Source organism: Rattus norvegicus, chromosome 10, assembly GCF_036323735.1.
Source record: "Rattus norvegicus strain BN/NHsdMcwi chromosome 10, GRCr8, whole genome shotgun sequence".
In the NCBI taxonomy this organism is placed as follows: domain Eukaryota; kingdom Metazoa; phylum Chordata; class Mammalia; order Rodentia; family Muridae; genus Rattus; species Rattus norvegicus.
The window spans coordinates 2,864,442-2,881,065 of record NC_086028.1 but is presented as its reverse complement, the minus strand read 5'-3'; the positions used below and the strand labels follow the sequence as shown (position 1 = coordinate 2,881,065).

The following is a 16,624-nucleotide window of genomic DNA, read 5'->3' as shown; positions in this document are numbered from 1 at the left end:
CAAGTAGGGAAGATTTGGAGGGGAATAAAGTGTGGGTGGATCTGATTATGAATTTATAACATTTTTCAAACATTAAAATAAATTAGTTAAAAAATAATGTTCTCTTTTTCAACAGAGACAGAGTACAAACAAAGAACTTAGTGACTGGGTTAAGGAAAATAGGTGGAGCCCAAAACTGCCCCAATATCAGTATTTCAAAACAATTTATATGTCATTATTTGATTATATGTGATGTTATTAAATAAAACGGAGACAACAGCTAACAGAGTAGAATAATAAACAGACATACGTACATTGTCTTCAGTTTGTCCTATAAAATTTGAAGCATAGGACTTGAAAGAACCAAATCACTAGAATAGAAGGGGGTGTACGTACATGGAAAAAGTATATGGACTTAAGTACATAAATATTTGCAAAATTATTTAAACTGCAAACTTACACAGAATTCTGAAATATTACATATGAAATTCCAAAGGCAGGAGAGCCACAGATCAAGTTACCAGTGACATAGCGCTTTCCAATAGACTCACATGCTGTTTTATAATCTTTGAATTACAGGTACTACTGCTCTTATGGTTTTCTACGGTTAATTATGTTTTTATTTATGATGTACTCATTTGCATGTCAAACATGTTAGTTCCTCTCATTTCAACTGTAACTGCTTTAGAAGTCTTTTATCATCATCCCTGTTATTGTTACTTTTATTTATCACTTTAAAGGAACTGTCCCCATTTGTATAAGGAGTTTGTAACTTTCAGGTTCTTTACATTCATAGTCTAATTTGTTTTCACATAGAATTTGAAGGAGCAGTGAGAAGGATGCAGCTGGAACTGAGAGTGTAAAGGAGGATGTGGCAAAGCTGGGGTCCTATTGTCTAAACAACGTAACACTGCAGACATGGGCTCACAGATGCATCTTTGCACGCAAATTAAATATATAGTTTTGTAAATTAAGTTACCTTAACTCTTGTTTTTCCTTTAAAAATGTGATGTATTCCTTCTTCCTTAGGACAAACATTGTTTTCCTGTTGTTCAAGAACTTCACAAATTTTCACTTTGAAATCTTTTTTATCAATTTCTTTAAGATGTACACACTCTACTTCCTTTGCTGTCTTGGCAGAAACCTGCTCACCAGGCTGTCGGGATTTGCTGTCATATTTATTCTTTAGCTGTTGTTCCTTAGGTATTTTCTGAAGATGAGAAAGTGGAATGTTTCATGTTGCGGGGGCTTGTTTGCAAAATGACTCAGACCTTACATATTACATTATATGGATTAAAAAAAGGAGCAGCTAGTTATTATGTATCAGTCAATTGCTAAACATCATCAAAAAGCAAAATAAGTTGCTAAATTTTACATTATGTTGTATACTGTGTAGTTTATACTTACAAGGAATAGTGAGTAATGAACATTAACAAATATAAATTAGAAAATGAATCTGCTTCTAAGATGAAAAAACAGGTGGTAAATGGCCACAGGAAACTACTACATAGAAAGGTATAAGTAGACTTCAACCAAAAGTCATCAAAAAAAGATACGGAGGACACTTCATATTCATCAATGGAAAAATCCACCAAAATGAACTCTCAATCCTAAATATATATGCTCCAAATGCAAGGGCACCTACTTTCATAAAGGAAACCTTACCACACATTGCACCTCACACAATAATAGTAGGAGACTTCCAAACCCTACTCTCATCAGTGGACAGATCATGGAAAGAGAAACTAAACAGAGACAAAGAGAAACTAACAGAAGTTATGAAACAAAAGGACTTAACAGATATTTATAGAACATTTCATTCTAAAACAAAAGAATATACATTCTTCTCACCACCTCATGGTACCTTCTCCAAAATTAACCATATAAATCAGCCACAAAACAGGCCTCAACAGATACAGGAAGATAGAAATAATCCCACGCATCCTATCAGATCACCATGGTCTAAGGCTGGTTTTCAATAACAGCAATAACGACAGAAAGCACACACGTACATGGAAGCTGAACAACGCTCCACTCAACAACAACCTACTCAAGGAAGAAATGAGGAAAGAAATTAAAGACTTTTTAGAATTTAATGAAAATGAAGGAACAACATACCCAAATTTAAGGGACAAAATGAAAGCAGTACTAAGAAGAAAAAGCATAGCTCTGAGTGCCTCCAAAAAAGAAACAGGGGAGAGCATACATTAGAAGCTTCACAGAACACCTAAAAGCACAAAAAGAACAAAAAGTAGCAAATACACCCAAAAGGAGTAGAAGTCAGGAAATAATCAAACTCAGGGCTGAAATCAACCAAGTAGAAACAACAAGAACTATACAAAGAATAATAATAATTAAAAAAAATCCAGGAGCTGGTTCTTTGAGAAAATCAACAAGATAGATCAATCTTTTGCCAGACTAACCAGAGGGCATGGAGAGAATATGCAAATTAACAAAATCAGAAATGAAAAGGGAGACATAACAGAATACGAAGAAATTAAAAAAATCATCCGATCCTACTACAAAAGCCTATATTCAACAAAACAGGGATATCTGAATGAGATGGCAAATTTTCTAGACAAATACCAGGTACCAAAATTAAATAAGGAACAGACACACCATCTAGACAACCTCATAACTCCTAAAGAAATAGAAGCAGTTATTAAAAGTCTCCCAACCAAAAAGAGCCCAGGACAGATGGTCTTAGTGCAGAATTCTATCAGACCTCTAGAAGACTTCATACCAATACTGTCCAAACTATTCCACAAAATAAAAATAGACAGAGCACCACCCAATTCCTTCTAAGAATCCACAATTATGCTTATATCTAAACCACACAAAGACCCAACAAAGAAAGAGAACTTCAGACCAATTTCCCTTATGAATATTGACTCAAAATACTCAATAAAATTCTCGCAAACTGTATCTAAGAACACATTAAAACAGTCATCTGTCGTGATCAAGTAGGCTTTTTCCCAGGGAGACAGGGATGGTTCAATATATGGAAAGCCAACAATGTAATCAACTATATAAACAAACTCAAAGAAAAAAGCCACATGATCATTTCATTAGATGCTGAGAAAGCATTTGACAAAATTTAACACCACTTCATGATAAAAGTCCTGGAAAGAGCTGGAATTCAATACCCATATCTAAACAGAGTAAAAGCAATATACAGCAAACCAGTAGCCAACATCAAACTAAACAGAGAGAAACTTGAAACAATCCCAATAAAATCAGAAACTAGACAAGGCTGCCTACTCTCTCCCTACTTATTCAATATGTACTCAAAGTCCTAGCCAGAGCAATCAGACAACAAAAGGAGGACAAAGGGATACAGATTGGAAGGTCAAAATATCACTATTTGCAGATGATAAGATAGTATACTTAAGTGACTGCAAAAGTTCCACCAAAGAACTACTAAGCCTGATAAACAACTGCAGCAAAATGGCTGGGTATAAAATTAACTCAAACAAATCAGTAGCCTTCCTCTAATCAAAAGATAAACAGGTTGAGAAAGAAATTAGGGAAATGAAACCCTTCACAATTATCCCAAATAATATAAAATACCTTGGTGTAACTCTAACCAAGCAAGTAAAAGATCTGTATGACAAGAACTTCAAATCTCTGAAGAAAGAAATTGAAGGTCTCAGAATATGGAAAGACCTCCCATGCTCATGGATTGGCAGGATTAATATATCAAAAAATGGCAATTTTCCCAAAAGCAATCTACAGATTCAATGCAATCCCATCAAAATTACAACTCAATTCTTCATAGAGTTAGAAAGAGCAATTTGCAAATTCATTTGGAATAACAAAAAACCCAGGAGAGCAAAAACTATACTCAACAATAAGAGAACTTCTGGGGGAATCACATCCCTGACTTCAAGCAGTATTACAGAGCAATAGTCATAAAAATCTGTATGGTATTTGCACAGAGACAGGCAGGTAGATCAGTGGAACAGAATTGAAGACCCAGAAATGAACCCAGACACCTGTAGTCACTTGATCTTTGACAAAGGAGCTAAAACCATCCAGTGGAAAAAAAGGTAGCATTTTCAACAAATGGTGCTGGTTGAACTGGAGGTCAGCATGTAGAAGAATGAAAATCAATCAATTTTTATCACCCTGTACAAAGCTTAAGTCCAAGTGGATCAAGGACCTCCACATTAAATCAGATACACTTAAACTAATAGAAGAAAAGTGGGGAAGAGTCTCGATCACATGGTCATTGGGGAAAATTTCCTGAATAAAACACCAATGCTTAATGCTCTAAGATCAGGAACTGACAAATGGGACCTCATAAAAGAGCAAACTTCTGTAAGTCAAAGGACACTGTCATTTGGACAAAACGGCAACCAACATATTGGAAAAAGGTCTTTACCAATCCTACATCTGATGAGGGCTAATATCCAGAATATACAAAGAACTCAAGAAATTAGATTCAAGAGAGCCAAATAACCCTATTAAAAATGGGGTATAGAACTAAACAAAGAATTCTCAGCTGAGGAATATCGAATGGCTGAGAAGCACCTAAAGAAATGCTCAACATCCTTATTTATCAAGGAAATGGAAATCAAAACAACCCTGAGATTCCACCTCACACCAGTCAGGATGGCTAAGATAAAAACCTCAGATGACAACAGATGCTGGTGAGGATGTGGAGAAAGAGGAACACTCCTCCATTGGTGGTGGGATTGTAAACTGGTACAACCACTCTGGAAATCAGTCTGGAAGTTCCATTGGAATGTCCATAAAATTGGACATTGTATTACCTGAGGACCCAGCTATACCTCTCCTGGGCATACACCCAAATGATGTTCCAACATACAACAAAGACACATGCTCCACTATGTTCATAGCAGCCTTATTTATAATAGCCAGACACTGGAAAGAACCCAGATGCCCTTCAACAATGTAATAATACAGAAAATGTGGTACATTTACACAATGGAGTAGTACTCAGTTATCAAAAACAATGACTTCATGAAATTCATAGGCAAATGGATGGAACTAGAAAATATCATCCTGAGTGAGGTAACCCAATTACAGAAAACCACACATGTACTCACTGATAAGTAGATATTAGCCCAAAAGCTCAAATTACCCAAGATACAATCCATAGACCACATGAAACTCAAGAAGAAGGATGACTGAAGTGTGGATGTTTTACCCCTTCTTAAAAGGGGGAACAAAAATAGTCATAGGAGGGGATATGGAGGCAGAGTTTGGAGCAGACACTGAAAGAAGGGCCATTCAGAGCCTGCCCCACATGTGGCCACCAAAACTAGGTAAGATTGATGAAGCTAAGAAGTGCATGCTGACAGGAACTGGATATAGATCTCTCCTGAAAGACACAGCCAGAGCATGTCAAATACAGAGGTGAACGCTAGCAGCAAACCACTGAACTGAGAATGGGATCCCCATTAGAGGAATCAGAGAAAGGATTGAAAGAGCTGAAGAGACTTGCAACCCAGTAAGAACAACAATGCCAACCAAGCAGAGCTCCCACTACACAAAGACTATACATGGACTGACCCATGACTCCAACTTCTTATGTAGCAGAGAATAGCCTTGTTGGGCACCAGTAGAAGGCAAAGCCCTTGTTACTGCCAAGGTTGGACCGCAGTGCAGGGGAATGTCAAGGATGAGTTGGTAAGGGAGGTTACTGGGGGGGCACTCTTATTGAAGAAGGGGGGGGGAGACGGAATAGGGTGCTTATGTCAGGAAAACCAGGAAAGAGATAGCATTTGAAATGTAAATAAAAACATATCCAGTAAAAGAAAAAAATATAAAGAAAGAAAAAAGATATAGAGAGTAAGAGGGTAAAAAAACAGTTTTACATGACACAGACACTATCAGGAACAGTAAAACATGAGGGCAAATGAAAAAATAGGAACTGAATAAAAAACACGGTTTTAGTTCTTCCTAGAGAGTTTCGGTTTTTACATCTACTTATAACTAGTGTGTGTGTCTTATCTGAAGTAGTGTTAATTTACATTTATTGGTATACCAATTGTAAATATAAGGAATAGAACTAGTTATTGTGCAACCAGTGTTTTACTCTGGTGTCCACCATAGCAAAGTCCCCGGCAAAGAAGTAGCTCTTACGGCTTACAGAGCGCTATAAGTACATGGCGGGGCAGGCATATGCACCAAACCCATGTCTTCTCTGTTTCTGCCACACAAAAATGTGATCAGTTGTTAGGAGAGTACCTTTTTTTGCATGTCATATTTCAATGAAAGGAGGTTGTCAAATTAAAACTAGAGGGCACCTAAAAAAGGTATAAATAATTAGATGACTATGGAGACCAAGGGACATTAACTGGCAGGTACAACAGGGTCTAAATTGTACTTCAGATTGTATACCATTACAGTGACCTGCACACAGTATATCTGCATTGAGTCATCTGAGATAGTGTCCACATGAGCTAATGAGCAATGTACCTGATGATCTTTAACTGTTTCTTCAGCATAATAAGGTAAATGCTATTGTGTGAATCCTAATGTCATTAAATGACTCTGTTTTCTCCAGATTAAAACACTTTAAAACTAGAACTTGGTAACTAGTTGGTGCTTTGAAGTAGGACTAGATTTACCAGCTTCTATTTACTCAAATAGAGAAAGAAGCTGACAGAGCAATGATCAGTCAAGAAAGTAGGGAATGGTCAAGGATATTGTTAGTTTGTAATCTGAAATTTAGACAACCATAGACCTCAGAAGATACAACTGTGTGGATAGGAGGATGTAGCCCATAATACATACATACATACATACATACATACATACATACATACATACATACATCGATATCAACATAGACATAGATATAGATATAAATGTAGATAGATAAAAATATAGATTAGAGATAGAGATACACAGATAAGTAGATAGATAGATAGATAGAAAGATAGAAGTAGATGTGGCATATATATATATATATATATATATATGAATTCAAGAAGATAAACATTGGTATATAATGCATTGGTCTTATGCTCCTTGTATTCTAATGCAAAATACTGGTTCCTCAAACTGTGGAGCCCCTCCATGAGGGATTCCTCAGGTACCCAAGAGTTGCAATGTGATCCATCTCCCCAATTTAACTGGTCAATAAAATGCTAGAGCCTGTAATTGTAATTGGGCAGTAGAGAGAGAAAAGTGGGACTGGAGGTTCATGAGAGGAGGTTATAGGTAGAGAGACGGGGGAGAAGAAGAAGGGGGGGGGGGATGCCATGGACCAGAACCACAGGGCCAGGAGAAATGGCAAGTAATAAGGGGATTTATAGCTGGAGAGTAAGTTAATATAGCCCTAGATCTGCTCATTCTAGCCATTTGGCTTGTAAATAAAATACCTTATTTTAAATATGTGCTTGTTATGATTATAAATATGTACTACATTTGTAAATATAATTCATATTAAAAACTGCAATATTCTGAAATATTTTAAATGTAAGGCAGAAATGCTAGGGGAGCCAGTCACCTGCTAATGTGGGCTTTTCATTGGAATCATATTTTGTTTTTAAAATCACAGGATTGGCCAATCCAAGCTACCCTGGCAGCCTGACATCCCAGGCAGACTTCAATTCTCTGGCTATCTCTCTCCCACCTCCATCAGTCTCCAGTACCATACAAGAAAGCTTCCTTTAGTCACCCATCTTCCTTGCTAGCTGATCCCTCTGGGCCAAGAAAAGCTGCCCTGAGCAGCCTGACATCCCACGGGGACCTCAATTCTCCTGCTGCATCTCCTAAACCTGCATCAGACTCCTGAGTAATACAGGCAAGCTTCCTTACTCCACCCATCTCTCTTGCTGGCCGAGCCCTCTGGGCCACGCAAACCTACCCTAAGCAGACTGACGTCCCAAAGTTACCTCCATTCTCCTGCTACCTCTCTTCCACCTCCATCAGACTCCTGAACTATACAGGGAAGTGTCTCACATACCACCTATATTCCCTGCTCTTTGAGGTCTCTGGACCAAGCTAAGCTGCTCTGAGCAGCCTGAAATCACAGGGGACATCCATTCTCCTGACACCTCTCTGCTCACTTTCATCATAACTGAGACTCCTGAACCATACAGAACTACAGGAACAGAACCACACAACCCAAGAATACAGGAAAATACAATTAAGTAGGTGAAGAACATGAATAAAACCATGCAAGACCTGAAAGTAGAAATAGAAGCAATAGAGGCAAGAAAATGCAAACTGAGGAATTCCTAAAAATGGAAAGCCTAGGGAAGAGAACAGAAACAATTAATGCAAGCATCACCAACAGAATATAGGAGACGGAAGAGAGAATCTCAGGCATAGAAGATAAAATAGAAAGAATTGATATGCTGGTAAAAGAAAATATTAAAACCAAAAAGTTCCCGACACAACATCCAGGAAACCTGGGGTACCATGAAAAGACCTAACCTAAGAATAATAGCAATAGAAGGCGGAGAGTCCCAGGCCCAAGGCCCAGAAAATAATCTCAGCAAAATCATAGAAGAAAGCATTGCCAACCTAAAGAAAGAGATACCTGTAAATGTAAATGTGGCTTATAGAACACCAGTGAGACTTGTAAATGTAAATGTGGCTTATAGAACACCAGTGAGACTTGCCCAGAAAATAAAATCCACCTGGCACATAATAATCAAAACACAAAATCTACAGAACAAAGAGAATATTCAAAGCACAAAGGGAAAACAGCCAGGTCACATACAAAGGCAGATCTATAAAAATTACGCCAAAATTCTCAACAGAGACTCTAAAAGCAAGAAGAGTCTGGCAAACTCTAAAAATCCTCTACTATATGCAGTACAACTCAATAGATACAAGAAAATTGAAATAAGGCCTTGTGTCTTATCAGACCACCATAGATTAAACTTGGACTTCAACAAAAACAAAACCAATGGAAAGCCTACACACTTTTGAAAATTGAACACTTCTCTGATCTCTGGGTCAGGGAAGAAGAAAGAAAGAAATTAAACACTTTCTAGAATTCAATGAAAATTATGACACAACATACCCATGTTTATGTGTTGCATAGAAAGAGGTACTAAGAGGAAAGTTCAAAGCAATCAGTGAGTCCATAAAGAAATTAGAAAGTCCTCATATGAGCAATTTAAAAGCACACCTGAAAACTCTAGGGAAAAAAACAGAAGCAAGCACACAAAAGAGAAGTAGAAGTCAGGAAATAACCAAAATCATGGCTGAAATCAGTTAGAAACAAACAAACAAACAACCAATATAAGAATCAACAAAACCAAAAACTGGCTCTTTGAGAAAACCGACAAGATAGACAAAATCTTTGCCAAACTAACTAAAAGATAGCATCCAAATAAACAAAATCAGTAATGAAAGAAGAGAGCTTCCAGTTTCTGTCTGCACCCAGAGTTGACCCTGTGTCACAGCTCTCGGTACCTAGATCCTGCTGGGGGAAAGCTGATCTCTCAGAAGTGCTAACACATCCAAAACACAGGTGATAACCATCGTTTCTGCACACATTCCTGGCTGAAGAGGAACCCTTAGGAAGCCCTCTGGACACAGGAATCAAGGAGCAGTGTGGGACATGATCCTTCCGGTTTCTGCCTGTGCCTGGAGCTGATACTGTGCCACAGCTCTTTGTACCCAATCCAGCTTGGAGAAAACTGATCTCCCAGGAGTTCTGACACAGCTAAGACCAAAGGTGAGACCACCACTTCTGTTCTGAGGGACCAACCTGGAGCCCTCAGGACAAAAGAATCAAGGATCAGTCTGGAACAGAAACCTTCCAGTTTCAGTCTGCACCCTGAGCTGACCCTGTACCATAGCGAACTGAACCCAGATCCCGCTGGGAGAGAGCTAGCCTTACAGAAGTGCAAACACAGAGCACAGGTGAAACCACAACTTTTACTCATATTCCTGGCCCAAGAGGAACCTTCCTGGAAATCTCAGAACACAAAACTGAGGAGGAGTCTGGGACAGAATCCTTCCGGTTTCTGTCTGAACCCTGAGCTGACCCTGTGCCGCAGCTCTCTGTACCCAGATACCTCTGAGATAGAGCTGATCCCCAGCAGTGCTGACACACAGGCTTACAGAAGGGTCAAGCCACTGTCAGAGACGCCAAGACCAGCTAACACCACATAGAAGCAGATGGAGAGAGGCCGGAGCAAGAACCTAAGCAACAGAAACCAAGGCCACTTGGCATCATCAGAACCCAGTTCCCACACCATAGCAAGCCTGAATATACCAAGACACCAGAAAAGCAAGATTTTGATTTAAAATCACAACTCATGATGATCGAATCGTAGAGGCATCTCCAGGAGAAGACATTGCCTGGTACAAAGGAAGCACCCAAGACATTTTGGGAGTGACATTAGGGTATGGAACCTGAAGAGGCCAACTCCTATAGCCAGACAGGAACCCCAATGAAATAGTCACATCTACCACCCACAAAACTTGCAACCTAAAATTTATCCTGTCTATGAGAATGCAGACATGGGGGAGGGAGCAGAGACGAAGTTAATGGCCAACCAATAACTGGCCCAACTTGAGACCCATCCCATGGGCAAGCACCAATCCATAGCACTATTAAAGATACTCTGTTACGCTTGCAGACAGGAACAATTTGTCCTCTGAGAGGCTCCACCCAGCAGCTGACTCAGACAGATACAGACACCCACAACCAAAAAGTGGATGGAGCTTGGGATTCTTATGGAAGAATAGGAGGAAGGATTGTGGGCCCCAAAGGGTATAAAACTCCACAAGAAGACCAACAGAGTCAACTAACCTGGACCCTTGAAGCTCTCAGAGTATGAATCACCAAACAAAGACTATACACAGGCTGAAACTAGGCCTCACAAGTCATATGTAGCAGAAGTGCAGCTCGATCTTTATGTGGGTCCCAAAAAACAGGAACAGGGGCTATTCCAAAGCGGTTGCCTGCATGTGTGATTATGTTCTTCTAGCTGGGCTGCCTTTTCTGACCTCAGTGGAAGTGGAGGCACCTTTCCTGGAGATTTGAAGTGTCAGGCTGGGAGCAGGGATACCTAGGGGGGCACTGTCCAGAAGAGAAGGGGATGCGGAAGGGGGAAAGATTGTGGGAGTGGGTGATCTAGGAGGGGGGCAATGAGTGAGCTGTAGAGTGAATAAGTAAAAAAATTAAATTAAAAATTAAATTAAGAGAAAAGGCACAGCTGAAAACAATATCATGATTTCTATATTTGAATTATGTGAGCCACAGTCCTTTTGGTGTACTAGACTTAGGCACATATCTAATATTCAATTTCCAGGTCATTTTATATTTGACTTATGGTGATATTTGCATAGCAAGCATATTTGTTCTTTTCATTGAACTGCAAATCCTGTAATGGCTTTATCATTATTTTTCTATACTATCTTTATATAAAAATATTTTCATCTATCTTAAAGGCACATTTGTCATATTTTTATAGCCCAATATTTTTCATTTAAACTTGAGAAGAAGAATGTGAGGGTTCTATGTAGTGGGTTATCCGGATGCTATTTGTATTCTGATGTTAATTCTGTTTCCTCCACAGGGGTTTGCCCCAAAAAGCATGTACTCAGGTGATCTCCTATGACCCTTCTCCCCATTTTGACTGGACAATAAAGGCTAGAGCATGTGATTAGGCAGTGGAAGAGAAAGGTGCAACTGGGTTTGAGATCTGCTGAATCTAGGCATATAACTTATAATTATAATAACTGGATTGTAGGGGTTTTATATGGGTTTATTGAGGTTGGAAATTCCTGAAACAGTCTTGGGAATGGCAAAGTGCATGGCAAATGCAAGGCTGTAGTCCTGTTGTCTAGAAGCTCTGCAGCACTGCAGACAAGGGCTCACAGATGCATCTCCCAGAACACATGAAATGTATTGCATTTAAAATGAGAGGAATTTACCCTTAGCTGTTTTCTTTCTTTAGAGACATGAGGTAGCTCTTTCTTCAAAGAGGTGTCGTATTTATTTCTTTCAAATATTTCACAAAATGCTTCTTTTAATTCTTCTTTGATGAATTTGTTTAGAGGCATACAATGGGAATCACTCTGCCTGCCCTCATCAGTTTGCATCAAGGACTCTTCTGAATGTGAAGGGAAACCGTCATGGTCGTCTCCATATTTTTTCTTTACTTTTTGTTGTAGAGATGTTCTCTGCAGGAGAAAAGATGGAGGGTTAATTTGCTTGGTTTCCCAGCAGAAGTTCTTTTTCTTGAGGTGATTGTTTTTTAAATTACTGTTTTTAAAAGTCACAGGGTATAGACCCAGAAAAAGTTATAAGTATTTAATTTTTAACACTTAAACTTTTTAAAATACACTCAGGTGGTCTTAAGTCACATGACTTAACCTATTCTAGAATGAACTAAAAATCATTAACCTGTGGCCTTAATTGTGTCAGTGTTGTAGTAAACCAATGTTATGATGTGTGACATATCAAAAAACATGAATTAGATGAGATTTAACATGAATAAACAATTCTCACATCCAAAGATTTGACCTCACCTACCTCTCTCATCAGAGAACTTGTAATATTGCCCCTTAGGAGTGTTTATTAAACTATAATTCTCTTTCTCAAATTAATGATAATGGTGTCTCAAATTAATGACTTTTTCTTGATAAACATCAATACGATAATATGTTTTTACTTTATACTGTTAGCACATAGCACAATTTAATTACCTTTTTTTTTTTTTTAAAATCCAGCATGGGGTAGAGTTGTTTAATTTACCATTAAGTGTTCTGATCTCAGGATTCTTTTTCCTTCTTTTTATTTAATCTTGTTTTTTTTACACTCCACATTTCATTCCCCTCCCAGTCCACCCTCCAACTGTTCCACATGCCATACCTCCTCCCTGCCCCCACCCATCTCCACACGGAAGTCCCCCCCGCCAACCCCCCCAGACTTTTAATTACATATATAAACAGAAGAAAATGATTTTTTAAAGTATCATGTAAGATTTTTCTTCAGTTAAAAACTTAGCTTAACTATTTTTTAATTTTTCCATGTTTACAACACTTTATAAAGTGCTGTTGGGGGAGTCATATTTCATCTTAAATAGCACATATTAGACTGGTTTGAAGTCACAAACAGTAGAATGGAGTTCTATTTAGTGTGTCAAACAGCTAGAGACACATGACTGTATGAATTCAGCTGCATCTGAGAGAGTGAAGAAGCAGTTTGTAAAAAAGAAAACTTTGGGGTAATGATGAATAAAGCCATGTATGCCTATTATTCAGAGACAGACAAATTAACAAACAATAGAAACAAAAAGTGTAAGAAAGATCAAGTCTGTTCTGAAAAAATATTTCAGCATCAGTGTAAAGCTTTTTTTAAAAGGTGAGGGAGAAGAGATCAACAAATTCATGTCCCTTTCACGAGGAATCAAGCCGTAGGCACAACAAACACAGAATTTTATTTCAAACTGCATGCTGTGACCATGTAGCACAGGACGATTTGTGCTACATCAAGTTCTAGTACTGTCTACTGTCCACTTGTGACAATACAACCAGTAAATAGAGTGACTCTAACTTCAAAGGTCATATTCTGGAAAGTCAGACTCTCTTTCTAAACATTGGTGACGATTCAATTTCTCCTAACTGGGCTGCCTTGTCTAGCCTCAATAGATGTCCCTCAGCCTACTGTGACTTGATATACCAACCTGCTTGATATTAACAGAAGGGCTCTCCTTCTCTGAGGACAAAAAAAGTGCAAGACTGAGGGAAGGGAGATGTGAGAAAGGGACTGAGAGGAGAGGAAGGAGAAGAAACTGCGATTGGGATGTTAAGCAAATAATCAGTGGAAAAACCTACCATACACTTTGAAAAGAAAAAGAAGATAAACATTTGTAAGTGTCTATACTAAACCTGTAATGTAAAATGCAAAAAATGCAAATATACACAGAAGTCAGAAACATTTAACATAAGCAAGAGGGAAGATATAACTTAGAATTATTTCATGCAACTCTATAATCTGTCTGCATTTGTTGCTATAGAGTATGGTTGTATTTTAGTCATATGATTTTTTTTTGAAATATGTAAAATGATGTCTCATTTTCTTAGACTTTAGCATGCACTTACTGCATACTTCTAATTCTATGTTTGTTTGTACACTTACCACTTCCATGTCTAACAAGTCTCTTCTTTCCTGACAGCTATATCTACTGTCTGGTTTGTTATTATTCCTTATTTTACATCCTTGATGAGAAATGTGTGCATTTGGGTTAACATCATGCTCACTTCCTAATCTGTTATTGTCATATTTCATGGACACTGAAAATTGCTCAGCGTATTCTTGGAAATGAGAACATGAGGTGCTGGGACATGATTAAGGTTGGGTGCCTGGAGGGGAACTCTCTGCAGCACTGTAGGCTCAGGTGCACAAATGCATCTTTCCCCTGCTGAGCAAACACAGACCATTCCACTGAGGACCACCTACCTGTAAGTCTGCAGTTCCTTTAAAGGGACCAGGTAGTGGCTTTTCTTTAGGACAAATAATAGACTTTTTACTCTGTTCGTGAACCACCTCCTTTAAGTCCCTTCTGAAGAGGTCCTGCTCCTGCTGTGTCTCCGTCACGTGTGCTTGCAAAAGAGCCACCTGTTCAACACACATTTGCCTTAATTCATTCCTGAGTAGCTCACTAGTTTTCCTCACATCCTCTCTAAGGAGTTTCCTCATCCTTGCCTGCTCTGTGGCCAATTGCTCCATCAGTATTTCCTTTATGTCATTCTTGAGGAGTCCCTTCAGTTGCTCATGGCGCCAGTCAGCTTGCTCCTTTATGTATTCATTCCTCTTGACTGAAGAATGTCTTGAATGCATGTATGCATCTTTCCCTTCATGTTCCTTCTTTTTCTCTGTCATTTTCTGATAAGAAGAAGAAGGGAAATTAATTCGCTTGGCTTCATTCTCAGATTTGTCGTTGTCACTGTTTTGCGACACTTGTTTTCAAAATGATTTTGTCCTTACAGGTTATAGGGAACAGAAAGGGAAAGTCGAAAGTACATTTCAAAAATTCTTCATTTCTTAGGTTACTCACAAATCACTGGGCTATCATCAGCAACTGAAAATGATTATCTACACCAAGAGTAGGAGACAAATGATGAATCAGCAAGCTTTCTCAGCCCTGCTTGAAGTAAACAAATCTTGTGGTGTGTTAAATTTACCAAAAATAGAGGATGTCATTGTCCAGCATCAATAGGAAGAAAATCCTGTGGTCCTGTGAAGGCTCATTCCCCCAGTGCAGGGGAATGCCAGGGTGTTGAGGTGGGAGCAGGTGGGTGGGAGTGGGAGCATCTTCATAGAAGCAGGGGGAGCAGGGGTAGAAGGGAGAAGGGGTAACATTTGAAATGTAAATGCATAAAATATCCAAGAAAAATAAAAATTTTAAAAAGTCAATAAACCAAACACTAGTCTGAAAAATAAATCTTTTATGTGAATCTACTGTTGCAGTAGGTTGAACCATTAGAGTCTGACAAGACTGAAAACTAGGTCTTAAAAATCAACCCTGCAACACTAAAATGATATTTTTCACTTTGAATATATTTTTAAGGTCATCTGGGACTTCAGACTGGCAGTGTGATTTACTTTTAAATTGAAATTTGGGCTTTCAGCCTCATGTTTCAATAAGAACTTCTGTAAGCGTTCTTGTTTTCGCTCATTTAAAAGCCATAAAAAATACTAAGGACATACTTTCACTTGAAGGGAATGACTTAAAATTTTCATCAAAAAATGATAAGATAGCTTGAGAGTAAAGAAGATATTACTCTTCAATCATAAAAGACTTGAAACAGTCGATTGCAAGGCATGTTTCAAGGTGTGTGTGAAGAACCACTGTCCCAGTGGACAGTAGATCTTGGGCACTTGTGGTTTGAACACCACCAAACAAAGGCCATTGGCACTAATGAAAGCGACTTCACCAAAAACCACTTTTATTTTGATGTTGCTGCTTAGAGAAAGTGAATGCTTTGATGAAACCGTTGGAAACATTCTTCCAGTTATAAATTTTATTATCAACATTATTTTAAAGGGCTTCTAAAACATAATTAAAATAACAGAAGGTCTCAATATTGGATGATTTATAATAAAGATTATAAGATTAAAAAATTACCAAAAGTAATGAATTGAATAACTTTAACATAACAAAAAAATTCTCAAGCACAAAGATTTTTAGACCCCCTCACATCTAAAATATTGTAATCCAGACTCTACATACAAATATTTTCTGGACATTAGTAAACTTTGAATTTTGCAAGTGATTTATAAGCCAAATCAGCAAACCCATTAAAAAAGCATAGCGAATTTCTATTTTAGTGATGAAAATAGATTTATTCGATGGAAATAACCTGTAACATTTGAAAGTTTATGGGATCTCACAAGTCAACAAATCTGAGCTAACCCCTTCTTGACAATGGGCTTCGTATTGTTAACGATTGCTAACTTGAAGTGTCTAATGAGCATCATTGTTGCCTGTTTTAATAAATCCATTTTATTTCTTTTTTTTTTCATTTTTTTACTCTTTTTTTCTTTTCTTTTCTTTTTTTTTTTTATTAACTTGAGTATTTCTTATATACATTTTGAGTGTTATTCCCTTTCCTGGTTTCCGGGCAAACATCCCCCTCCCCCCTCCCCTTCTTTATGTGTGTTCCCCTCCCCATCCTCCCCCGCTTGCCGCCC

At 38.2% G+C, this 16,624-nt stretch overlaps 1 protein-coding gene across 10 annotated transcripts in view; it reads right to left on the bottom strand.

Annotated features, from left to right (window-relative positions):
- The window catches only part of A630010A05Rikl (RIKEN cDNA A630010A05 gene like), a 161,859-nt gene that overhangs the window by 8,709 nt on the left and 136,526 nt on the right, over positions 1–16,624 (bottom strand). For 7 of the 10 annotated variants that reach the window (XM_039087599.2, XM_039087593.2, XM_063270060.1 and 4 more), the window contains 3 exons: positions 14,390–14,815; positions 11,860–12,108; positions 959–1,189 (listed from right to left, as the gene is read on the bottom strand). In XM_039087599.2, the coding sequence (XP_038943527.1) occupies positions 959–1,189; positions 11,860–12,108; positions 14,390–14,815 (906 nt within the window). The remainder of the gene's footprint in view (positions 1–958; positions 1,190–11,859; positions 12,109–14,389; positions 14,816–16,624) is intronic. The other 3 variants (XM_063270057.1, XM_063270059.1, XM_063270061.1) reach the window with 3 other exon arrangements.